Below are 27,789 nucleotides of genomic sequence, written 5' to 3' on the forward strand. Positions count from 1 at the left end.
CAAGAACTCAGAACACCTTTACTAGCCCAACTAATTATGATTAAATAAGTAAATAGAGAACCTATCTCCCAGCACCACCTGCAGGGGATGAGGAAGTCTGCAACAGGATTCAACACTTCTTTTCTGCCAAAATGTCTTTAGCCCAACATTCCATCATTGAGAATCTCCCAAGTTAAGAGCCTGATTTTAGTGGCTGAGAAGAATACAAAGACCAATAAATATAATCTACCCATACTCTGAGGAACATTATTAAAACTTGGGGATATTTGTGATAATTAGAGTAGCTTGGAAAGAACTGATTAGATAGAAGAGAATCAGACTTCTTTTGTGAAGAATGAATAGTAAAGCAACTACTGCATTGCCATTTTACATCCCCCACTGATAGAAACTAGTAACAAAGGTGATTCCACAGTTTTAAAAGTAAAATAATAATGATTAGTTTTGGAGCTTCAAGTCTGTTAAGTTTGCAACATCATGAGAAAAGCCCGTGTTGCACAGCATCTTACGTGGACCTGTTAAGCATGCTCTTTTCCTAATTTAAGGATGGCCCCAGACAGCTATCCTAAGGCTCTCTGCTAGTCATAAGAGAAATCAGATGGAAAAATATATGTGGATTAGTATAAATCCATATGCACCTATTCAGTAAGTTATAAGAACTTTTTCCAGTAAGAACTTTTTCTTTACTTATCAAATCATGTCTTAGAATCTAAAGAGAATGAGGTTTTCAAATGTTCCTCATCTTTTGAAATCTCACAAACAAGTACAAAATATTTATTTTTTGATTTCAGAATTTAACAAAGAAGCAGAATACACCAGATACACAAGAAGCAAAAGAAATGAAATGAGCATTCATAACAACACCCTTAGAGCACAGAAAGCCTTCTCCTGGGTGAATGATCAGGAATATGAATAAAACTGATCTGTAGGATGGCTTTCAATGTTTTCCTTTGTTTAGATTTGGAGTTTTACTATATATACAGGCAAGATTTCTAGAGGGAACAGTCAGTCAGCTATCACCCATCCTACAACCCCAAGAAAATGCTCACAGGCATTCGGGTAGTCATATTCAGGTGTTCTCGGTCTTTTTTCACTAGAGTTTTGAACTGCCTATTGTATATTAAGGCTTGAGTTACCACTCCCAATTATACCACTTTCCAAAATCACACTACACATTATAAAAACAATGATATGGATTGGTAATTAGAATAATACACCGTCAGAGGTAAAGGGATACAACATGTCATGTAGTCCTGTTATTTCTTAACATGGGTTCTATATCTGCAAAATAATTTATTGCTTATTACAAATTCAGACTACTAGGCTCCATGTCAAAAAAAATCATTTTCAAGCCAAGGGTGGAATCCAAGAATCTGCATTTTTAATAAGCTCCTTATGATGATATGTGCATTAAGGTTTGGGAACCATTCATATAGTCAAACTCCTTCATATGACAGATAAGGATATAATATGAGAGAAGTTAAGTGATTTGGCCAAAGTGAACAGTCAGTCAGAGGCAGAAACTAGACTCACACTTAAATCTTGACTCCTAAGCTACAATTTTTTTCAGTTATAAGTAGTTTGTATTTATTTGTAAATTCCCAGTAGACCTCAGTGAAAGGGAATTTGAGGTCTTTGTTCCTTGACAATCCCCAAAGGTTTAATACCAATAATTTACCATTAATGGGCTCCCAGCACTTGCTAAGTAAGCTGTTGTCTTCAGATTTAGGGAATATCAACTATATAAGCTTGTGGACAAAGGTGTTTTGTTAACTTGTTACCATCCCATTCCCCTTCACAATAAGACATGCAAGTTCATTTATCAACAAGAACATATACTCATTTTTCTCAAATCACAAGAGACAATAAAAAGTAAATGGAAAACCCTGCTACTAGTGTTAAACAAGAATATCCCACCCTCTATAACAACATACCATATGGTATTTCCCTACCTTGTTCAGTATTTAACCTAACAATTTATTGCTAGGCTTCTTGGCAGCAAGCTGTGCAAGCTGAAGTGGAATCTGATTGAGGTGAGTTAATTAATGTGGTGGCAGCTCGGAATGTTGTCCAGCTGCCAGTGAGAATTATGTTTGTTTGCCTTTGGCCCAAGTGTGAAATGGCTGGCTGTTGATTTCAGAAGTGTGAGTGTACATTTTTATATCTCACATGAATGAATACATTTTTTGTATCCTACACATTTGGGGAAATGCTAAAATTTATTGGGTCATGTTATTTACCACTTGTGTGGCAGAAAGAGAAAGGTGGAATTTTGCCCTAGAGGTTGACTTTGCATCTGTAGAAAAAGCAAAAGCAGGTGGCATATAAATCCATGAGCAGGTAAATAAGCCGTCTGAAATTAGCTCATCTGGCCTAATGTTTTAAAGAATAACTTTTAAAAGGAGGTAGGCAAGATTTTTTAACCAGAAAAGAATAACTCTTGTAATGATGAAAGGATTTGAAAGTAGGAAACATAGTTTTAAAATTTCCCTTGAAAGACATGGCTTTTAGATTTACTGTTGACTTACATTTACAATTCTTATTTTTACTACACACAACTTCTATTGAATACATCATCTCACTGTGCAGTCTTCCTTTCTATCAATAACTGATGATAGTGATTTCTGTGATGTGTTCTTAATGTTCTTGATAATTTTGACTAGTTGTTACTGATATGAGCAGGGAGTTCTCCAATTCAAGCAGTCAGTAACTGACACTAAACTAACAAAGTTCAAAGAACATTTGAAGTGTGTCAGATATTATTCACCTATTTTTTTCTATGTAATATCCTGTTAAGTTAAAATGCCTTGAGAAAAGTTTACCTTAGTAGATTAAGGAAATAGATACTTAAAAATATAATGTATAAACATTTCTTTTATTTTACCATTTTGAAAAAAATTACACTAAAAGCAAAGGAAATAGCATGGAAGTGATGTAAGAGCAAGTAATATGAAAAGTTTGCAAATCTAACAAAACAAGTTACCAAAACCCCTTTTGATGACAAACAGATTTCCTTAAATTTTGATGTTACCATGAGAATATTAAGAAAACTTTAAAAGTGTTCATACTTTGGAAGACATTCAATGAAATTAGTCTGGTAAAAAATCTAGTAAAAATAGTATTTTAGATGCAGAAGTATATAGAAAAAACACAAGCAAATCAGTGCAGAAATAGGACCATGGATTCATAGAATTTTAGAGATTAAAGAGAAAGTGAGGAAATTTGAATGAAGTATGAAATTTAATGAGTAATAATGGATTGATATTTGTTCATTGATCATTACAAGTGTACCACACTCAGGTATGATGTTAATAATAGAGGAACTAAGCAGATTCCTAGGCTGTTTCTGCATTGGTAAAATTCATGTACATATGAAGTACTTAATGAATGGTATCATTCTTAAGGTATTATAACTTGTGGTGATGTCAGTAATCATCTACTACATGACAACTTCTAGAGATTCATAGGATTGTGATATTTGTTATGCTAAGGCCTCCTGAACAAAAATGGCACTTTATTTAGAAGGTGCATCAGTGTATTAGTTATTTGTGTTAAGAATTACCTCAAGGCCAGGTGCGGTGGCTCACGCCTATAATCCCAGCAATTTGGGAGGCCAAGGCAGGTGGATCACCTGAGCTCAGGAGTTCGAGACCAGCCTGGCCAACATGTTAAAACCCCGTCTCTACTAAAAATACAAAAATTAGCTGGGCATGGTGGTGGGGACCTGTAATCCCAGCTACTCAGGAGGCTGAGGCAGTAAAATTGCTTGAACCCGGGAGCCAGAGGTTGCAGTGAGCCGAGATCACGCCATTGCACTCCAGCCTGGGTGAGAAGAGTGAAACTCCATCTCAAAAAAAAAAAAAAAAAAAAAAAAAAAAGAAAAAAAAAAAAAGAATTACCTCAAAATCTGGTAGATTAAAGCACTAAATATTATCTCACAATTTCTGCTGTGGTTCAGGAATTTAGGAGCAGCTTACCTGGGGGTTCTGGCTCAGGGTCCCTCATGAGTTTGCAGTCAAGATGTCATCCTGAACTAGAGTTATTTTATTTTTTTACACAATGAATTACTTTTATTTCAGTATGCATCCACATTTCAGCATTTAGTGGCTCTGAACAGAAACTGGAAAGACACAGCAATTTGCCAGGAGGTCAAGCCCGCCAATTTCAGGGATCTGCTGTGCACACTGGGTTCTTTCTTAATCCCTGCTGAGGATCTTGAGAAGCAGCAGCAGCACCAAAACCAAGGCATGCACTAGATTCAAGGTTCTTTCTGTTCCAGTTGTCAGATTCCAAACTAGACCTCAATGGATTGCAAGGATGACCAAATGAAAGCCCTGTTTAAAACTTCTTCAGTTTTTAAAAGCAAAAGCAATTACAGGAAAGTAAAACAATTCAGAGGGATCATGTGTGCTTACAGGTGTCTTCTTGTGGTCTTTCTCCAATTTCAACCACCAAGGACTCCGAGAGCCGGCAGGTCTGAGTAACCCTGGTGACTTTCCTTTTCACCTTACCAAAACCTGAGCTAAAAACAATGCATCAGCTGATGACAGCAGAGGATGGCAGGGCTGAGGACCCAATATTCATTTCCCAGGCTGGTGGAGAGTGAATAAGTACGGTTCCAAAACTAATCAAGGGAGGTTAGAGACTTTCTACCCTTACCTGATGGCTTCTGGCCAAAGCAAGGAAGTGTCATGGAAAGTACTGAGTGGTGATGGTGCAAAAAGGAACTTGAGGAGGGAAGAAAAAGCAGCATCCCTCTATAAAGGTGGGGGAGAGAAGATACGGGGAAAGCCCTGAATTCCTTACCAAAGGCCAATCTCAGAGGGGAGCGGAGGGGTTACAATCTATGCTTCTGCCAAAGGCAGGAGTGGAGAAGTGTGGGGAAAGGATGATGGATTGGAAGGGGCATCATTTAAGACTTAAAGAAACCAGGGGTGCAGGCGAAGCACCCCACACACCCAGCAGTAGTCCCACAGGCTGCAACCTGAAACCTTCACATCCACTTTAACAAGCCAAGCTAGAGGGCTGTTGTTGCAGGGAAGTGGGAGGTGGGAGGGTAAGGGGAGAAGGCAGAGACCCCCAGGCCATGTAATCAGCAAGGTGATTGTGTGATGTTTCTTTTCACAGTTGAGTTACATGTGCCTCACTAGTTCTGATGGGAATCAATTAGAATTTCTTGATTCCAGAAATTCAACTATGTGGACAGTGGTTACACTTGATAGGATGATTTGTTATAGCACAATTTATATATTTCAAATGGACAAAAAATTAGTATCATTTACAGTATCTTAAGATAAATTTCCTTTGAATGGGAGCTTCCTTTCCAGTACTTTGAGGTCTACACGATGTATCTAGAAAATTTACTACTGTGGAAAATGAAGACTGCTTAAATCGAATCGGGGGGAAGCGGAGGGGCCTGTGGTTTTTCTTTTTGATTAATTGCTGTAACACTGTCCTTCAGGCGGCTGAGGGAGTTTCATATTTTCTTTAGACATCATTAGGCGCTGAAGCTCTTGCAGGACAACTTTGATGCTATATGAATTCTGCCATTTTGCTAGCACTTATATGGCTTTTGGGTCCACCACTCCATTAGAACTATTAACGCCATGTATATTAATTTTTGTTACAAATCTTACAAAGGGGGTGCTAGTGAGTATTTAGGTCCACATTCTATTTTAAGGCTGAATATTTGGTTTTCATAAATTGTTCTTGGAGGCCCAATTATCATCCCTGTCCATCTTGTAAGTGTCCTGTCTTCATCATTTTCTAGACCTCAGCTAACTGTGCCATCTCCTACTCCTTTCTGGCCTTCTTCGAGTTCTTCCAACAGTCGGAAATTGTGAGGGACTTTTACTCCTGAGCCATGGTGGCTGCCATCTTGCGTTGCTGACACTTGAAGGCCAGCCCCGAACTACAGTCATCTTAAGGCTGACTGTCCTCAGATAGCCCAAGTTCTTGGGCTTCCTGTTGGCAGGAGGACTGAGTTTTTGCCATATGGACATTGCATAGTGCAGCTTGAGTATCCTTATGACATGGCAGCTGGCTTTTCCCAGAGCGAATAATCTAAGTCAAAGAACCAGGAGAAAGTCACAAAGCCTTTTATGTCCTAATTTTGGAAGTCACACACGGTCACTTCTGCCACATTGTATTTGTTAGAAATAAGCCAATAAATATAATCCATACTCAAAAGGAGGAGAATTAGGCTCCACTTTTTGAAAGGGGTACAATTAAATAATTTGTGGACATATTTTAAAATCACTGCAATCAATAAGGAAATTCATGTAGAAAAAGACTTTAAAGATGTTTCTGATGTTGCTAACTTAGGAAAGAAAAGTATTCACCCTTTGTTACCATAACCAGGCAGGTGGACCTAGATTTCCTATAACATTTCCTTACACCAAATTTATTCCCCCAGTTTTCTTCTTAAAATATGACTGCTATAACAAATTACTGTAAACTGGGTGGCTTAAACAACAGAAGTTTATTCTTTCACAGTGCTGGAGGTCAGAAGAAAATCAAGGTGTTAGCAGGGCTATACTCTCTCTAGAGGTTCTAGAGGAGAATGTTTTTGCCTCTTCCAGTTTCTAGTGATTCTTGGCATCCTTGACTGTTAATGGTGTCATTCCAGTCTGTGTCGTCATGGTGGCATTGCTTCTTCCTATCTGTGTTATCTTTCTTTGCCTTATTCTTGTAAAGACACTTGTCACTGGATTTAGAGCTCACCTGGACAATCTAGGATAACGCTCCTCTTAAATTTTTTTTTGTTTTTGAGATGGAGTCTCGCTCTGTTGCCCTGGCTGGAGTGCAGTGGCACTATTTTGGCTCACTGCAACCTCCGCCTCCTGGGTTCAAGCTACCTCAACCTCCCAAGTCGCTGGGATTACAGGTGCAGGCCACCATGCCTGGCTAATTTCTGTATATTTAGTAGAGATGGGCTTTCACCATGTTGCCCAGGCTGTTCTTGAACTCCTGACCTCAGGTGATTCGCCCGCCTCTACCTCCCAAAATGCTGGGATCACAGGCGTGAGCCACCATGCTGGCTCTTAAAATTCTTAACTACATATTTTGCCTTATAAGGTAATATTCGGTCTGTTACTACATACGGCAATAGTAATGGGTTCTGGGGATTAGGCCATGTCTTTTTGGTCACCATTTAGTCCACCACACCTAGTATCTCTATTAATTTGCATGGCAAAATTGAAGAACAAAAAGATCTCTATTGGCCAGTTGTGGTGGCTCATGCCTCCTAGTACCTTAGGAGGCCAAGGCTGGAGAATCACTTGAAGCCAGGAGTTCAAGACCAACCTGGGCAATATAGTGAGACCCCACTTCATATATACATACACACACACACACACACACTTAAAATTAGCCAGGTGTGGTGATGCACACCTATAGTCCTAATTACTCAGGAGGCTGAGGCTCAGGAGGATCACTTGAGCCCAGGAATTTGAGTTTACAGTTAGCTATATGATTGTACCACCACACCCTAGTCTGGATAGCAGAGTCAGACCCTGTCTTGGAAAAAAAAAAGATACTTAACCCTAAAGTTTGACCACAACTTTAAAAAACGTATTTATTTATTTATTTTATATGGAGTCTTGCTCTGTCACCCAAGCTGGAATGCAGCAGCATGATCTTGGCTCACTGCAACCTCCACTTCCTAGGTTGAAGCGATTCTCCTGCCTCAACCTCCCAAGTAGCTGGGACTATAGGCATGTGCCACCACGCCTGGCTAATTTTTTTGTATTTTCAGTAGAGATGGGGTTTCACCATGTTGGTCAGGCTGGTCTCGAACTCCTGGCCTCAAATGATCTGCCCACTTTGGTCTCCCTGAGTGCTGGAATTACAGACATGAGCCACCATGCCTGGCTGTATTTATTTTGAGACAGGGTCTCACTGTGTTACACAGGCTGGAGTGCAGTGGTGCGATATCAGCTCACTACAGCCATGACCTTCCAGGCTCAAGCAATCCTCCCACTTCAGCCTCCCAAGCAGCTGGAACTACAAGCATGCGTCACCATGCCCAGCTAATTTTTTGTTTATTTTTTGTAGAGATGGTCTTACTGTCTTGCCCAGGCCAGTCTTGAACTCCTCAGCTCAAGTGTTCTTCCTGCCTGGCCGCCTCAAGTGTTGGAAATGATTACTGGCATAGGCCACTGTGCTGGGCCTCTTATTTTTATTTTACCTTATTTATTTTTTTAAGAGACAGAGTCTTGCTCTGTCACCCTGTTTAGAAAGCAGTGGCACAATCATAGCTCACTGCAGCCTTGATCTTCTGGCCTTAAGTGATCCTCTCACCTCAGTCTCCCAAGTAGCTACGACTACAGGTGTACACCATCATACCTGGACAATTAAAAAAATAAAATACACACACATTTTCTTTTAAAGAGATGGGGTCTCACTATGTCGCCCAGGCTTATCTCCAACTCCTGGTCTCAAGTGATCCTCCTGCCTTGGCCTCCCAACGTGCCGAGATTACAGGTGTGAGCCACTGCACCCAGCAGTGTTCCTTTAAAATTTGCTTTAAATAATTAAGATAATAAAATACCTGTAAATTCCTTTTTGGAAAAAGTGAGATGATTTTTTCAAAGTGTGATATAAGATTGAGAAATATTATTTCAGTTAATTTTAATAATCAAGTATTTTGAAAAAATAAAAAACATGAATAACACCCATGTACTCAACACCTATCAAATATTAACATTTTTCCTTTTATAAAATAAGGAAAACATTACAGATATAGTTGAAGACCCAGTATTCCCTTCCCATTTTATTTTCCATGTCTTCCTCTTCAGAGATAATAATACTATCCTGAATTTGGTATTTACCTTTATCATAAAAGTTTTAAAAATTATTCCTTTATATAGATGTAGGTATCACAATACATAGCATTTCTTGAATGCCATATACATGTATATGTAGGTATATATACACACACACATACTACATAATATGTAGTATATGTAGGTATATATATATACACACACATACTACATAATATGCTACACTCGTTATTTCTTCAGATTTATTCATGTTGATAAATATATAACTGTTCAGTGTTTTTTTTTTTTTTTCAAACTGTAGGTTTCAAATCATTAGTAGCACAGAAAATCAATATAGCAGGTCATGAACTGCTTTAGAAAAAAATAGAACAGAAAATAGAATGTATCATAAGTACTCAATTTAATGCCTATATACATATATGTATGTGATGTATATATATGCACATATGTATTGAGTCATGGTATGAAATATATTTCTCACTGTAGGTAAAATATTTGGAAGTCATACATTCATTTTCACTACTATATAATATTCTATTATATGAATATGACAGTTAACTACTGTCCTACTGACATTTAAATTGTTTCCACTGTTTTACTAATACAAGTTGAGCATCCTAATCCCCAAATCAAAAATGCTCCAAAATCTGAACGTTTTTGAGTGCCTGCATGACCCTCAGAGGAAATGTTCTTTGGAGGATTTTAGATTTTTGGATTAGGGATGCTAAAGTGGTAAGTATAATGCAAATATTCCAAAATCTGAAAATATTTGAAATCTGAAACACTTCTGGTCCCAAGCATTTTGGATAAAGAATACCCAATTGGTACAAACAAGGCTGCAAAATAGTGTTAAACATACCTCCTTGTGTGCATAGGCAAGTTTCTTTCTTTTTTTTTTTTTTTTGAGACAGAGTCTTGCTCTGTCACCCAGGTTGGAGTGCACTGATGTGATCTCCACTCACTGCAACCTCCGCCTCCTGGGTTCAAGCAATTCTCCTGCCTCAGCTTCCCAAGTAGCTGGACTACAGGCGTGCACCACCACACCTGGCTAATTTATATATATATTTTAGTAGACATGGAGTTTCACTGTATGTTGGCCAGGCTGGTCTCGAACTTCTGACTTCAGGTGATCCGCCTGCCTGGGCCTCCCAAAGTGCTGCGATTACAGGTGTGAGCCACTGTGCCTGGCCCGCAAGTTTCTATAATACTTACAAGTAGAATTGTTGGGTCATAGGGCATATGCAGCTTCAACTCTGCTAGATATTGCTTAATTCCTCTCCACTGTGTTGTTCTTAGTAACAGTGTACTAGGTTCCTATCATACCACTCATTAACATTATACATTAAAAATACTGTCAATCTGATAGGTATGGAATAGGTCATTATTGTTTTAAATTAAATTCCCGATTAGTGAAGCTGAACATGTTTTTTGTGATTATTATACTTTCGGGTTTCCTCTTCTATGAATTGATCAGTTTTCTATTGGATTTGTTCATTAATTTGTAGTTTATTATAAAATGAGTTCTTTTTCTCTGTTGAATAATGAACATTTCATCATCTTTATCCAGCTTGTGGCTTGTATTTTGACATGTTCTTTGATGAACAAGCTTTTTTAATTTTAATGTATAAACTTACTAAGCTTTTCCTTGAAAGTCTGTCCTTTTTATATCTTTGTGCCTTACCTTACTTAAGAAATCCTTCCTCTCTGAGGCATAACAATTTTTGTCCTATAATTTCTCTAAAAATTAAAAAAACATATTGAATTTTTAATCCATTTTGAGTTTATATTTGTGTTTTTTGTGAACAGAGGTAGATTTACTCTACCATCACTTGTATAAGCTCTTTCCAAGGCTCTGGGAGAAGCCCAAGTAATGTTCACATGGGTTGTGTTTTTATAAAATTTTCAAAAGTAATTTATTTTGGAATTTCCTTAGGAATCCCCAAATTATAAGTTTTTGGCCTCATAAAACTTGGACTTCTTTCCTACATCTGAGATAGGAATCTAATTTTAATCTTTCTCCATATGGGTAGTAATTGTTCCTAGTATCAATTATTGAAATATGCACTCTTTGCCATTGATTTGTAATGCTGCTCTGTCATATATAAAGATGCCATGTTTGAAGGGGTTACTTTTTGGGCTCTTTATTCAGTTAAATTGGTATGTTTGTCTATCCCTCAGATTTGTTTTGATGTAGTAGAGATTTCTAGGACTCTTTCTGTCTTCCAAAAGGGTCTTAAACTAGGTCATTCCATTGATGATTTATTTTAGTGAAAATTACAGTTTTCTGATTTTGCTTGAAAGGCTTAGGTCAGTGGGAAAAAAATACATTGTTATCTGTAACTGGTAACTCCTCTCTTAAACCTTGCCTGATTTTCTCACATAGTTCTAAATGATTTTTTACAGTGTCCCACAGCACTTTTTACATAATCCAGTTAATCATATGATATTTTAATAGGTCATTTATATCTGTGATTCCAATGAAACTGAGCTCCTTCAGTGTGGGCATGCCCAAGTGACTGGTATGGTGTATAACACATAGTGGGCATTCAAAGAATGTCTGAGTTAATGAGTAAATTCAGAATATTAAACTAACATACATAAATAACTTGAGCCAATCATGATTATTAGTTTCTTGCCAACTTGACTTATGAACTATACTGTGCCTAATTTTCAGTGAGATAATATCTACGTGACTTGGATATTTGTTTACACTTAACTCTGAGGGTATATTAAGAATGTTTACCTGCTGTAACTCTTTAGGAAGCCAGTCAGAAGCGTACTGTACAGCTGCTTAATGTGTATGACTTTAAATCTGGAAAACTTTGTTGTTCTATTGATTGTAGTAATTAATGGTTTTTCTTTTTTCCTTCTCAAAAGGGGAGAAGTAAAGTCAGAAGACTTTGGTTGATTACAATTTTAACGTTTCTGAAATAACAAAGTTGAATTAAGGTCAGCTTATGTCTAGTATATGAATTGTTTAAAATAATACTTCCTGCTGAGACAGATAACCCTCCAAATCTCAGTAAGTTTAACAGTAGTTTATTTCTCAATCGTGGAAAATCCTAATGGATGTCACTTATCAGCAGTTGTTTCTCTAGGCAATGACTCATAGACTCAATCTCCTAGTTTTTGTCCTTAACCTCTCCTTGGACCTTGGAGTCCTCTGCACATTTTTATCCTGCTTGGTGATGGAGAAAGACTAAGGCTGTCATGTGGGAGGCTTTTATGAGCCAGGCCTGTGCCTACATCACTTCTATCCACATTCAGGTGGTCAGAACTCAGTTACTTGACAACACCTGGCTGTTAGACAGCCTGAATAATAATTTAGCTCTGTGTACACAAGGAAAAGGTAAGCAGATTTCCTGAATAATTGTTAAAGTAAATCACTGTCATAACCTATTAGGTACCACATAATATGCGAGGTGTTAGGGATACAGGTCCCTGTAATTGAAGATCCCATATATATACCACACATAATAGAAAACTAAACAAAAAAACAAGCCTTTCTCTACCTTTTTCAATCTTTTAATCTTGCAGCTAGAAAATGTAAGCAGGGAGATGGAAATAAATAAGAAAATTAAAAACAGAAATGAAGAAACAATGGTTAATAACCTGAAGTGGAAAACACTATGCTTAGATGGGTTTGCTGGTGAGTAATACCAAACATTTAAGGAAGAAATTATACCAATTCTCTATAATCTCTTCCAGAAAATAAAAGCAAAGGAATACTTCCTAACTTCTTCATGAGCCCATCCTTACTATAATACCAAAATCAGATAAAGACATTATAAGAAAACCAAACCAATATTTCTCATGAACATAGATGCAAAAATCTTCAACAAAATACCAGCAGATTAAATCCAACAATGTATAAGAGGAAGTACAAGCCTTGACCAAGTGGGACTTATCCCAAGTATGCAAGGCCGGTTAAATATTCAACAATCAATTATTGTGATCAATCACATTAACAGGCTAATGAAGAAAAATCACATGTTCATATCAATAGATGCAGAAAAAGCATTTGACAAAATCTAACACCTATGTTATGATAATAACTCTCAGCAAGCTTTAGTTTGCTAAAGAACATCTACAAAAACCCTACAGCTAACAACATACTTAATGGTGAGGAACTTGAAGGTTTCCTGTTAAGATCAAGAACAAGGCCTACAGAACCAGCCTGCCTCAAAGTCTTGAGAACACTTAAACAATATTTGTGAGGGGAAGAAAAATCTTACAATACAAAGACATAATAGATTTGGAAAAGACTTGCCATTTGACATTTAAAAAAATGAGCAATGAAACTATTAGTGAAAAGGAATTAAATTTATCTTAACTGCTTATGGTAAAGGGCACAGTGGAATACAGGTTGAAAACTACAAATTTTTTGAAACTTAAACCAAAACACAGTGCCCAGATAATTTTCCCAAGCCAGTAATTTGTCCATTTTTTGTTGGTTCCAGGAGAAAAATGGCATATAAGAACAAAAAATGTTTAGCATTCCATATGTCATTTGTTCAAATATCTTAGCCACGTTTCTACTCCTATATTTGGCCAATTTATTTTAATATAGTGTTTTTATTTAATAGATCACCATAAGAGAAAACTAGGCCCTTTTTCTCTAGAAAAATGACAAGACGTGGAGCTACTGTTGTAGACTGCTGAGAGGTTCTATACAATTAGTGGAACAATTTTCTTTATGTTAAAACCTCTAAGTCATGGCTTTGACCTGTGTTTCAGTTGAAGCAGATAACTAAAAAAGAAATTAATTCATTTGTATAATTTGGCAAGTTTTGATAATACTCAAATATTTGAGTTATTAAGGCGTTCTTGTGAAGGAACAGCGTTCTTGTGAAGGAATTGGCAATTAGCTGCTACCTCTTTTGGGGAAACGTATTTCCTTATTTTCAATAACAAAATAAATCTAAACACCTTGGCATCCTCAGGCCTCTATTCTGTTGCAGTTACTGAAGCTCTTTCAAGAAATGGTAATTTTGAATTCCAGGAAAGAGCTTTAGGCATGGGTGGTTATTTAATAACTTTTAAAAAAAAGTCTAGTTTCTCTTTTTTTGTTTTGTTTTTCGACAGTCTCACTCTGTCGCCCAGGCTGGAGTGCAGTGGTGTGATCACGGCTCACTGCAGCTTCCACCTCTGGGGCTCAAGTGATCCTCCCACCTCCGCCTCCTTAGTAGCAGGGACTACAGTACAGGCACCGTGCTCAGCTTATTTTTGTATTACTAATATTTTTGTAGAGACGGGTTTTTTCCATGTTGGCCAGACTGGTCTCAAGCAATTTGGAGGCCTTGGCCTCCCAAAGTGCTGGGATTACAGGTGTGCATCACCGCGTCTGACCAGGAGTCTAGTTTCAAAATGCAGTGGTAGGGGTTTTTTTCAGCGCTAACCAAAAATAAGACAAGCTGGGCAAAACTTGGGCAGCATGTCCTATGCGATTCCTTTAAGCCCAGTATATATTTTCCGAGTTAATGTTTGAGTTTCTTGACTTTGTTAGCTTGCAAGCTATTATACGGAAAGGCAATATTTTATACACTCATTACAGCCTAATAAAACCAACACCGACCCTTACAACTCTGAATTCATTACTTATCAGTTATATTCACTTTGTCTCTAGAACTCTCAATTCCGTCTTCATTTTGGTTATTGCCGCAGGTTCCCTAAATCTCACGTCAGACTGCAATCCTATGGTTCCCCGCAATATTTTGACCATCCCTCCCCCGCCCCTCATCAGCAAACTAGGGAGTACTTCACCATTGCTTTGTGAAAGTAACAATGCGAGAGCTTGTCTATACGTTTGGCCAAAACGCGTCCTTCAACAGTATACGTCCTAATCCCTTCATTTATCTTCCCACATCCACCCTCCTTCCAGCAAATAAACCTCGGAACTTAGTTGAAATCTGTCACTTACTTCGCTCCTCCTACCAGCGGCCTATTGCTTCTGCCCTCCCCAGTGAACCCAACCTAGTTCCTCTTCCCAGTCCTCCCATTTCTCAAGAAAGACAACCACCTCTGTTTTTTTCAGGGCTTTACGTGCTAGGTGTGGTTTCTTCCTCCGCATCCAACCAGCGACCCTCCGTGCCTCCCCACCCAGGACGGACCTCCACCTCGGGAACCGCCGACCGCGCAGCGGCCCCAGGACCCGCAGCCACCCTCTCCCCGGAGCACTACTTCCGGATCTCGGGTGTTTCCCCTTTACGGTTCCCTCCACCCCCTCAGACACCTCCTAGATCTTTATACTAACTAGCAGGGTCGCAGCTGGGACCCTGGCTAGCCGAACGCAACAGTTCTTCTCCACGAAGACGCGCAGAGTAGCTTCTCCAGCCTGAGAAATCCGGTCCGGCTGCGTAGAGTGGCGGCCGTGGAGGGACACTTTGTTTTGAACACCAAGTAGGGCACACCCGGAAGTGGCGCGGTACAGGCGCAGCGCTGCCGCCGGGGGTGGGTGCCAGGGACCTGGAGGTGGAGGGGCCGCGGCGATACTCTGGCGTGTGAGCGGAGAGTGGAGTGCTGGGGAGCGGGAGCGGGAGCGGGAGGGGGGGCCTTCTAGCTTTCGTTCTATGGTGGCAGATCCGGCTGGGTTCCGGGAAGCGAGGGCCTCGCGGAGTGACTGGGTTGGTGAAGGGCTACTGCGGCCGAAGGGGAGCCCGCCTCACTTCATTCTTCCACTCTGAGGGACCCGCTCTCTTCTGGTCACTACATCTTCCTCCCTTACTTCGTTTGGCAAGGGGTGTTGTACTTGTGAGGAAGTCGCAGCTGGAGCTGGGAGTCCTCTTGAGTTTTCTCTGCTTCTAAGAGGAGGCGAACGGCCGCCTTGGTGGGGACTTACTGCTTTTGGCCTGAGATAACTAACGCTCTTTCCTTCACTATACCGCCGACTTACAACGTTTCTGTCTACTCCTTTCAGCTTCCGACTTTGACTCCTTACCTTAAAAGATGCTGGAGTCATACGTAACTCCAATTTTAATGAGCTATGTGAATCGCTACATCAAGAACTTAAAGCCGTCGGATCTACAGCTTTCACTATGGGGTGGAGACGTCGTACTTAGCAAGCTCGAGTTAAAGTTGGATGTGCTGGAACAGGTAAGCTATGTAGCTGTCATGAACTGGAAACAGTTTTCAACTTGTTTAGACGGTAATCTGTTGTATCCTACGCCTTGACTTTGTGCTATAAAAACGAAACTTTTCTACTGATGTATTTTGAACTACCCTGAAACAAGGGGGCCTTATTTTACATTATTTTCTTTTTTTTTTGAGATGGAGTCTTGCTCTGTCGCCCAGACTGGAGTGCAGCCGCGTGATCTCGGCTCTCTGCAACCTCCACCTCTGGGGCTCAGGCAGTTCTCCTGCCGTAGCCTCCCTAAGAGCTGGGATTACATGTGCGCACCACCACGCCTGGCTAATTTTTGTATTTCTAGTAGAGACGGGGTTTCACCATGTTGGCCAGGCTGCTCTCGAACTCCTGACCTCAGGTGATCCGCCTGCCTCGGTCTCCCAAAGTGCTGGGATTATAGACGTGAGCCACTACGCCCGACCTGCATTATTTTTAAAAATAGTTTGTTCCCAGGTGACGGTATATTAGAATGGAATTACTTAAAGTTGCCTTGACAGAAAGACGATTTCATTGTTCATGTCAGAATTGTTCTATTTAGTCAATTTTCAAGCATTATGAATGTGCTAATTTATGTTGTCAAAATTCTGTATAAGCCTGGAAAATATTACATTCTCATTCTCCTTTTTGGGCAGTGGAAGGATTTGAAGGCCATCAGGAAGTGTGGCTGGCTGGTGGGGGTTGAGGAAAAAAAGATTAAAAAAAAAAAAAAGCAGGTTCAGATCATGAGGAAAGATGACATTTCCCACAGCATCCTCAGAGTGTTGAGTAGATACATTGAGAATGGCAGTAAAATTGGAAACTTCTTTATTAATCGTTTTAGTTTCTTTTAACATGAGATTGGTCTGATGCAAAAGAACTCTAACTTCAAAGATCACATATTCATTAATTCACTTATTACATTTATTAGTAACATATGCCAAGAAATTCTGTTAGGCTTGAGGATCTGTGCAAGCTCAGAAGAATCAGAGACCAAATGATTTTTAGGAGATAAGGGAAGACTTAATCTGACAGTGATAGTTATTGATAATTTTTAGGTATAGTCCACAGCCTCTTTTATTACTCTTTTATTAAGTCAGTCTAGACTTAACACTAAGAAATAATACTCCTGGCTGCTGCTTTTTCCTGTTTCCAAGGTTAGTTGAGTGGCTTAGTATTTTCATTTTCTTTTTTTTTTTTGATGAGCACAAATCCCAAGTATAACAGCTGAGTTTTTTTTTTTTTGAGACAGAGTCTTGCTCTGTCGCACAGACTGGAGTGCAGTGGCGCCATCTCGGCTCACTGCAAGCTCCATCTCCCGGGTTCACGCCATTCTCCTGCCTCAGCCTCCTGAGTAGCTGGGACTATAGGTGCCCGCCACCACGCCCTGCTAATTTTTTGTATTTTTAGTAGAGACGGGGTTTCACTGTGTTAGCCAGGATGGTGTCGATCTCCTGACCTCATGATCCGCCTGCCTCAACCTCCCAAAGTGCTGGGATTACAGGCGTGAGCCACCGCGCCCAGCCAACAGCTCAATTTTAAAATGTTTTACACCTGTGCAACTACTGTCCAATAAAAAAATAGAAAGTTTCCAGCACCCCAAAAGGTTCACCTGTTTTACTTTTAGTAAGTACTCCGGGCTGGGCGCAGTGGCTCATGCCTGCATTCCCAGCACTTTGGGAGGCCAAAGCGGGCAGATCATGAGGTCAGGAGTTCGAGACCAGCCTGGCCAACATGGCGAAACCATGTCTCTACTAAAAATACAAAAAATTAGCTGGGCGTGGTGGCATGCGCCTGTAATCCCAGCTACTCGGGAGACTGAGGCAGGAGAATTGCTTCAATCCGGGAGGGGAAGGTTGCAGTGAGCCAAGATCATGCCACTGGGCTCCAGCCTGGGCGACAAAGTGAGACTCCATCTGGGGTAGGGGGACTTACTCCCCATTCCTAAAAGAGGTGACTGGTAATCTGACTTCTGTCAACACAGATAAGTTTTACCTGGTTTTGAACCTCAAAAAAATTGGAATCACTTGTGTTTGGCTTTTTTCTTTCAACCTTTCTAAGATTAACCCCTGTTGTTAGAAGAGTTTGTTTTTCGTATTGTCAGTACTATTCCATTGCATAAAGATTCCACAATTTACTTACACATTCTCCTTTTGATGGACACTTGGTTTTTTAATATTTGTGGCTGGTGAAGAAAGCTTCCATGAACATTCCAGTACATCTGTCTTGTTAAGATAAGTATTAATATCTCTTAGGCATATACCTAGAAGGTAGGGCCTGTGTTTAGCCTGTGTTTTCATTTCATATTGCCAGATAGTCTTCCAAAGTGGTTATATCAATTCCAGTCTCACCAACAACTTATGAGCATTCCAGGTATTTCACATTTTTGCTACTACTTGGTATGTTTGTTATTTTCATGTTAGCCTTTCCAGTGGGTGTGTAGTGATATCTCATTGTAATTTTAACTTCTATTTTCCTCATGACTAATGATGTTTTTATATTCTTATTGGCCATTTAGCTATCTTTTTTTTTTTGTGAAGTCTAAGTCTTTTTTCCTTTTGTAAAGATTGAATTTTCTGTTTTATTGATGTATAGGAAATCTTTTTTTTTTTGAGACAGAGTCTCACTCTGTCGCCCAGGCTGGAGTGCAGTGGCGTGATCTAGGCTCACTGCAAGCTCCACCTCCCGGGTTCACGCCATTCTCCTGCCTCAGCCTCCCGAATAACTGGGACTACAGGCACCCACTACCATGCCCAGCTAATTTTTTGTATTTTTAGTAGTGATGGGGTTTCACCATGTTAGCCAGGATGTTTTCGATCCTTTGACCTTGTGATCCGCCTGCCTCGGCCTCCCAAAGTGCTGGGATTACAGGTGTGAGCCACCATGCCTGGCCAGGAATTCTTTATATATTTTGGAAATGAGTCCTTTGCCGGATAGATGTTTTGCAGTATTTACTTTCAGTTTGTGGCTTGTATCTTTACTCATAAAGGTGTATTGATGAATAAAAGTTAATAATCTTACTGAATTCCAGTTTATCAATCTTTTCCCTTGTGGTTAGGGTTTTTCTTGTCTTGTTTAAGAAATCTGTGCTTAAACCAACAATATATATTCTTTTATATTTCTTTTAGGAGCTTTATTAAATTCCATGATTCATCTCAAATTTGTTTTTCTGCATATGTGTAATAGAGGTAAAGATTAATTTATTTCCATTGATAGTTGATCTATACCATTTGTTGAACTCTTCTTCCCTTACTCAATTACAGTAAGCCTTTACTGTAAATCAGGTTGCCATATGTGTGTGGATTTGTTTCTGAACTCTTTATTCTATTGAGTGGTCTGTTTGTCTATTCTTGGGTCACTCCATATGGTTAGTGTAGCTTTTATAATAAGACTTGGTATCTCAGTGTAATTAGTACAACTTTGTTCTTTTCTCCTTCAAGATTTTCGTAACTATTTTAGGTCCTTTGTATTTCCACATATATTTTATTTTATTTATTTATTTTTTTGAGACAGAGTCTCGCTTTGTAGCCCAGGCCAGAGTGCAGTAGTGCGATCTCGGCCCACTGCAACCTCCACCTCCCTGTGGAGCAGTTCTCCTGCTGCAGCCTCCCTAGTAGCTGGGATTACAGGTGTGCACCACCACGCCTGGCTAATTTTTGTATTTTTAGTAGAGATGGGGTTTCACCAGGTTGGCCAGGATGGTGTCGATCTCCTGAGCTCAGGTGATCCACCCGCCTTGGCCTCTCAAAGTGCTAGGATGACAGGCATGAGCCACCATGCCCAGCCTATCATATACATTTTAATTTCAACTTGTAACTTTTATAATTAATTTCTAAAAAGGAAAGCTGTTAGTGTTTTTGCTGAGATTACATTGAATCTATAGATCAATTTTGGATGAATTAACATATTGAGTTGACATAGTTTTGAGTTTTTCAATTCATGTACAGAGCATTGCTTTCCATAGTTTTAGGCCTTTAATTTCTCTCAGCAATGTTTTGAACTTTTTAGAGAAATTTTGCATGTATTTAATTAAATTTTACCTCTTTTTATTGATGGTTAAGTAGTATTTTAAAAACCTGTTTTCTGGCTAAGTGTGGTGGCTTTTACTTGTAATCAATCACAGCACTTTGGGAGGCCAAGGTGGATGGATCACTTGAGGTCAGGAGTTTGAGATCAGCCTGGCCGATATGGCAAAACCTCGTCTCTACTAAAATTACAAAAATTAGCCAGGTGTGGTGGCTGATGCATGTAATCCCAGCTACTTGGGACACTGAGGCACGAGAATCACTTGAACTGGGAAGGTGGAGGTTGCAGTGAGCCGAGATCGCGCCCCTGGACTCCAGCCTGGGCGACAGAGTGAGACTCTGTCTCAAAAAGCAAACACAAAATAACCTCTATTTTTAAATAATTTGTTACCAGTACAGGGAAATAAAATTGATTTTAGTATGTTGACCTATCCAGTGACCCAACTTGTCTAACAGTTTTTGGTAGGTTCTTTTGGATTGTCCATGTTCAATCATGTCATCTGCAAATAATGACAGTTTTACATCTTTCTATCCAATACTTGTATCTTTTATTTCGTTTTATTTCATTAATGCACTGGGCTAGGACCTTTTATATAATGTGGAGTAGAGGTCATAAGAATAGACATCCTTTTTTGTTTCCAATTTCAGTGGGAAAGTATTCAGTGTTTTACTATTAAGTATGTTGTTAGCTATAAATAACCTTCATTGAGTTGAGATTTTCTTGTATTACTACTTTTCCAATGAGTTTTAAAAATCGTAAATGAATGCTGAATTTTATCAAATATTACATTTAATGAGTTGATACATGATTTTTCTCTTTTGTTTTATTAATGTGGTAAATTACATTGTTTTCAAATCTTAACCTTGCATTCCTGGAATAAACCTGATTATATATTATCTTTTTTACATATTGTTGGATTCAATTTGTTAAATTTTGATTGATTTTGTTGTGTATTTGCTTATAAGCGATACTAGCCTGTGATTTTCCTTTCTTGGAATGTTGTTTCCTGGTTTTGAATGTCATATATATATATGTGTGTGTGTGTGTATATGTATATATAGGACTTATTGATTTATTTGTGAGGTATTCCCTCTTTTTATAATCTCTGACAGTTTAAGATCAATGTTAGTAGTTTTTTAAAAATTGTGATAGAATATATATAATACAACCTTTATCATCTTAACGTTTTTTTTTTTTTTTGAGACAGAGTTTCACTCTTGTTGCCCAGGCTGGAGTGTAATGGTACGATCTTGGCCCACTGCAACCTCTGCTTCCTGGGTTCAAACAATTTTCCTGCCTCAGCCTCCCGAGTAGCTGGGATTACAGGCGCCCACTGCAATGCCTGGCTAATTTTTTGTATTTTTAGTAGAGATTGGGTTTTACTATGTTGGCCGGGCTGGTCTCAAACTCCTGACCTCAGGTGATCCACCCACCTTGGCCTCCCAAAGTGCTGGGATTACAGGCATGAGATCATGCCTGGCCCATTTTAACCATTTTTAAATGTACAATTCTGTGATATTACTTATGTTTACATTGTTGTGCAACCATCACTGCTACTTATCTCTAGAATATTTTCGTCTTCCCAAACTGAAATTTGGGAATTACCCATTAGACACTAACTCCCTATTTTCCCCTCTTCCCAGCCCCTTGCAACCACTATTCTACTTTATGACTGTATGAATTTGACTATTTTAACTACCTCATATAAGTGGACTCATTCAATGTTCTTTTGTTATTGGCGTATTTCACTTAGCACAATGTCTAAAAAAGCTTATTCATGTTGTAGCATATGCCACTATGTCCTTTGTTTTTAAGTCTAAATAATCTATTAGATGTACATGCCACATTTTGTTCATTCATTTATTCACTGATAGATAGTTGGGTTGCTTTCATCTTTTGGCTATAATGCTGATATGAAGGTAGGTGTACAAATATACCTGAGACTGTGCTTTTAATTTATTTGGGTATACACCCAGAAATGGAATTGCTAGATCATATGATAATTCTGCGTTTAATTTTTTGAGGAATTACCATACTGTTTTCCACAGTGATTGCGTTGTTTTACATTCCTACTAGCAATGTGCAAAGGTTCGAAGTGCTCCATGTCCTCACTAACACTTGTTGTCTTACTTTTTTTTTTTTTTTTTAATATAGCTAACCTAATGGGTATGAAATGATATCTCAGTGTGGTTTTAATTTGCATTTCTCTGATGATTAGTGATGTTGAGCCTCTTTTCTCATGTACTTATTAGCTATGTTTGTCTTCTTTGGAGAAATGCCTATTTGAGTCCTTTGCCCAATTTTGAATTGGGTTCTTTGTTTTTTGTTGTTGTTGAGTTATAGGAGTTCTGTATGTATTGTGGATATCAATCCCTTATCAGATACATGATTTGCAGATATTTTCTCACATGCTGTCAGTGGCATCTTACTCTATAATAGCATCCTTTGATACACCAAAGTTTTTAATTTTGATGAAGTCCAACTTAGCTATTTTTCTCATTCATTGTCTGGATTTTTGCTGTCATACCCAATCATTGTCAAATCTAATGTCATGAAGCTTTTCTCCTGTGTTTTCTTCTAATTTTTTTGCTCTTACATAGTATAAGGTAGTGTTGCAACCTCTCTTTCTCTTTTTAAAATGTGGATATTCAGTTTTCCCAACACCATTTGTTGGTATCTGTACTTTCACACTAAATGGTCTTGACACCCTTCTCAAAAATCATTTGACCATAGATGTGAGGGTTTATTTCTGGGCTCTCAATACTATTCCATTGATTTATATGTCTGCCCTTATGACACTATCACACTGTTTGCATTATTGTAGCATTGTAGTGAGTTTCAGAATCAGGAAGTGTGAGATTACCAACTTCTCAGTTTTTTAAGGAAAAATTAAACATGAAGTCATCTGGGTTATGATGTAAAGTTATAAACTGCTGATTTAATTTAAGACGTGTAGGATCATTTAGACTTTTATTTCTGCTGTTGTCAGTTTTGGTGAATTGTATCTTTCAAGGAATTTCCCTATTTTTTGAAAATTCGGGATCAGCAAACTGTGTCCTGGGCCTGCTTTTGTAAATACAGTTTTATTGAAACATAGCTACTCATTTTATTGTCTGTGGCTGCTTTTGCCCTAAAACAGCAGAATTAAGTAGCTAGGACAGAGACTGCGTGGCTTGCAAAAGCCTAAAGTATTTACTGTCTCCATCTGTACTGAAAAAGTTTGCTGCCCTGCTCTAAATTGTTATATGTAAGGAATAAAGTTGGGTTTTTTGTTGTTTACTTTTTATTTTTTAATTTTTATTTTTTGAGACAAAGTCTCACTCTGTTGCACAGGCTGGAGTGCAATGGCATGATCACAGCTCTGTGCAGTCTTGACCTCTCAGGCTCAAGCTGTCTTCCCACCTCTGCCTCCTCTGAGTGCCAGTGCCACCATTTCCGAATGATTTTTATATTTTTTGTAGAGACAAGGTCTCGCGATGTTTCCCAGGCTGGTCTCAAACTCCTGGGCTCAAATGACCTTCCAACCTCAGCCTCCCAAAGTGTTGGGATTACAGACGTGAGCGCCTTATGCCCAGGCTGGTGTTTATTATAAAGCTGCCTGACTTAAAAAAAATTATCTGTAGGATCTGCAGTGATATCTTCTTTTCATGCCTGATGCTGGTAATTTGTATTTTTTTCATCAATATTGCTAGGGTCTTACTAATTTTATTAATATTTTCAAAGAACTAATTTTTGTTTTCGTTGATTCTTTTTTGAATTGTACTTTTGTTCTTATTTTTATAATTTCTTTCACTTTTTTTGGATTTCATTTACTTTTCTTTTTTCTAGTTTCCTGAGTTGGAAACTTAAGTCATTGGTTTTTTCTCAGTCTTTTTCTACTGAAATATATATATGTAATGCTGTAATTTTTTTCTCTAACCATATAGTTAGCAGTATCACGTGGGATTTCATGTTGTTTTTTCATTAAGTTAAAAAAATTTTATAATTTCCATTTTGATTTCTTTGATTATTGGGTTATTATTTGGCTTACTTAGAAGTATATTGCTTAATTTCCAAACATTTAGGAATTTGTTAATTATCTTTCTGTTACTGATTTCTATTTAATTCCACTGTGGTCAGCAGCACATTGTCTGTACGATTTTGCTTATTAAAATGTATAAATTAATATATAGTCTGTTTCTGTATAAGTGTTTAATGTGCAATTGATAAAAAGTGCATATTCTGCACTTGTTGCTGTAGCATTCTGTAAATATCACTTACCAGAAATTGGTCATTAGAGTTCTTCAAATCTTGTAAATCCGTATGACTTTTCATTGTTTGCTTATTCTGTCAGCTACTAGATGTTGAGGTATGTCTGCAGATATAGCCATAGCTGGAGGTGTAACCTCCAGTTATGATTGTGGATTTGTCTATTTCTCATTTTTAGTTTTGTCAGTTTTCACTTTATATATCTTAAAGTTATGTTATTAAGTGTATACATATTTAGTATCATGACATCTCATTGTTTAACATACTTGAAACAAATCATTCTGAGAAGTGTCCCTCTTTTTTTATTTTTCTTTTTGTTATTGTGGTCCCTCTTTTTTCCTTGTTTGGGTTTGATTTTGTTTTTCTACTCTCAAGGTGGACATTTAGGTTATTGATTTGAGATCTCTTTCTCTCTTTCTTCTTTTCTTTTTCTTTCTGGACAAGGCCCAGGCTAGAGTACAGTGTTGATCATTGCTCACTGCAGCTTCGACCACATGGGCTCAGGTGATTCTCTTACCTCAGCCTGGAAAGTAGCTAGGACCACATACCTGTACTATCACGCCTAGCTACTTAAAAAAAAAAAATTATTTGTAGAGGCAAGGTCTTGTATGTTGCCCAGGCTGGCTTTTTTCCTGTTGCAGACATTTACAGCTGTGCATTTCTTTAGCTGCATCCCGTAAATTTTGGTATATTGTGTTTTCATTTTTACCCAGATCAATTATTTTCTGACTTCTCTTGATATGAATATGTATTTTTGCAGTTGCTGTAGTTGTTGGATGGAGTCGTTAGAGATGTATAGATGTCAGGTATAACTGGTTGATAATGTTGTTCAAACCTTCTCTGTCCTTGTTCACTTTCTATCCAGTTATTCTGTCCACTATTGTAAGTGAGATATCGTAGTCTCTGCTGTTATTGTTGAATTATCTATTTGTTCTTTCAGTTTTCTTAGTTTTTGCTATATATAGTATTTCAAGGGTTTGTTGCTATGTTCATCAATGGTTTATATCTTCTGCATGAAGGGACTCCTTTATCCTTATAAAATGTCGCATTTTGTTTTTAGTAACTTAAAAAAAAATGTCTCTTTTGTCTGATATTAGTATAATTGTTACAGCTTTCTGCTGTTACTATTTACATATCTTTTTCTTTTCAACTCATTTATGTTTTTGAATCTAAAATGTGTTTGTTTTAAAGAGCATATAGTTATATCTTGTTACGTTTTAAAATTCAGCCTGATAATCTTTGCTTTTTAAAAATTGACATATAATAATTATATATGTTTATAGGGCACAGAGTGATACTTTGATACATGTATATAATGTGTAATGACCAAATCAAGGTAGTTAGCATATTCATCACCTCAGACGTATATCATTTCTTCATGTTGGGAACATTCAAAATCCTCTCTTCTAGCTATTTGAAAATCTACAGTAAATTATTGTTAACTGTAGTCACTCTACAGTGCTATAGAACACTAGAACTTATTCCTCTCATCCAACTGTAATTTTTTTTTGTAGTTCTTTTTTGATTTTTGATTTTAATTTTAGTGTGTACTTGGTAGGTCTATATATTTATGGTGTACATGAGATGTTTTAATACAGGCATGCAATGTTTAATAATCACATCATGTAAAATGGGGTATCCATTCCCTCAAGCATTCTTGGTGTTACAGACAACCTAATTATACTCTTTTACTTATTTAAAAATGTATAATTAAATTATTAATGACTATAGTCACCCTGTTGTGCTATCAAATACTAGGTCTTACTAATTCTATTGTTTTGGTACCCACTAACCATCTCTCCTCCTTGCGCCTTCCACGGGCTCTACCCTTCCCAGCCTCTGGTCCAGCTATAATTTTGTATCTGTTAATAAACATCTTCATACTCCCCATTTTTTCTTTACCTTCCTAGTATCTAGTAACCACTGTTATACTCTCTACTTCTATGATACCAACTTTTTCAGCCCTGTGTATGAGTGAGAATATGCAATATTTGTCTTTCTGTGCTTGACTTATTTCACATAACATAATGACTTTCATTTTTCATTCATGTTGCTGCAAAGGACAAGTTTTTTTTTTTTTTTTTGGCATAATAGTATTCCATTGTGCATACACACCACATTTTCTTTTCTTTCTTTTTTTTTTTTTTCCCGAGACAGAGTCTTCCTCTGTTGCTCAGGGTGGAGTGCAGTGGTGCAATCTCGGCTCACTGCAACCTCTGCCTCCTGGGTTCAAGCGATTCTTCTGCCTCAGCCTCCCAAGTAGCTGGGACTACAGGTGCACGCCACCACACCTGACTAATTTTTGTATTTTTAGTAGAGATGGGGTTTCACCATATTGGCCAGGTGGGTCTCGAATGCCAGACCTCATGATCTGCCTGCCTCTGCCTCCCAAAGTGCTGGGATTAGAGGTGTGAGCTAGTACACCCATCCTATACCACATTTTCTTTATCCATCATTCCTTTGTAGATGGATAGTTAGGTTGATTCCATATCTTTGCTATTGTGTATAGAGCTGCAATAAACATGGGAGTACAAGGTATCTCTTTATCATACTAATTTTATTTGTATGTACACCCAGTAGTGGGATTGCTGGATTATATTTAGTTCTATTTCCAGCTTTTTAAGGAACTTTTATGGTGTTTTTCGTAATGGCTACTAATGTACATTCCCACCAAGTGTGTAAGTGTTTTCTTTTCTTTATATCCTCACGAGTATTTTGTTTGTTTGGGTAATAGCTATTCTAACTGATATGATACTTTATTGTGGTTTTTATTTACATTTTCCCTATGATTAGTGATGTTGAACATTTTTCACATACCTGTTGGCCATTTATATGTCACCTTTTGAGAAATGTCTACTCAGAGCAATTGCCCAATTTTTTTTTTTTTTTTTGAGACGGAGTCTCGCTCTGTCCGCCCAGGCTGGAGTGCAGTGACCGGATCTCAGCTCACTGCAAGCTCCGCCTCTCGGGTTCACGCCATTCTCCTGCCTCAGCCTCCCGAGTAGCTGGGACTACAGGCGCCCGCCACCTCGCCCGGCTAGTTTTTTGTATTTTTTAGTAGAGACGGGGTTTCACCGTATTAGCCAGGATGGTCTCGATCTCCTGACCTCGTGATCCGCCCATCTCAGCCTCCCAAAGTGCTGGGATTACAGGCTTGAGCCACCATGCCCGGCTGCAATTGCCCATTTTAAAATTGGAGTCTCTCTGTGTGTGGGTGTGTGAGTGTGTGTGTGTGCGCGTGCGTGCGTGTGTGCTATTGAGTTGAGTTCCTTGTATATTATGGATATTAACCTCTTATACAATAAAATATTTGTCTAGACCGAAGTCCCAAAGCATTTTCTCTTGTGTTTTCTTCTAGTAGTTCCATAGTTCCAGGAATTACATTTAAGTCTTTAGTCCATCTTGAGTTGATTTTTGTATATGGTGAGAGATTGGGATCAAGTGTCACTCTTTTGCTTATGGATATCCAGTTTTCATGGCACCATTGATTGGAGAGACTGTCCTTTCCCTAATGTGTGTTCTTCGTGCCTTTGTTAAAAATCCATTGGATTTAAATATGTGGGTTTATTTTTGGTTTTGCTGTTCTGTTCTCCTGGTTTGTATGTCTGTTCTTATACAAGTACCATGTTGTTT

General features: G+C 38.3%; 1 protein-coding gene and 1 pseudogene across 2 annotated transcripts in view; one reads left to right on the forward strand and one right to left on the reverse strand.

The window, feature by feature from the left end:
• Positions 1 to 3,842: 3,842 nt before the first annotated feature.
• LOC108587475 lies at positions 3,843 to 7,312 on the reverse strand (annotated as a pseudogene). The gene has a single exon (XR_001906075.3). The product of XR_001906075.3 is annotated as a ubiquitin-conjugating enzyme E2 variant 1 pseudogene (transcript).
• A 7,868-nt stretch (positions 7,313 to 15,180) lies between these two features.
• VPS13B (vacuolar protein sorting 13 homolog B) overlaps positions 15,181 to 27,789 on the forward strand; it is an 876,795-nt gene continuing 864,186 nt past the window's right edge. Inside the window, exons 1-2 of the mRNA XM_031669315.1 lie at positions 15,181 to 15,283; positions 15,700 to 15,875. Coding sequence (XP_031525175.1) covers positions 15,729 to 15,875 — 147 coding nt within the window. The 5' untranslated portion in view covers positions 15,181 to 15,283; positions 15,700 to 15,728. The remainder of the gene's footprint in view (positions 15,284 to 15,699; positions 15,876 to 27,789) is intronic.

Source organism: Papio anubis, chromosome 8 (genome assembly GCF_008728515.1).
Source record: "Papio anubis isolate 15944 chromosome 8, Panubis1.0, whole genome shotgun sequence".
NCBI lineage: Eukaryota > Metazoa > Chordata > Mammalia > Primates > Cercopithecidae > Papio > Papio anubis.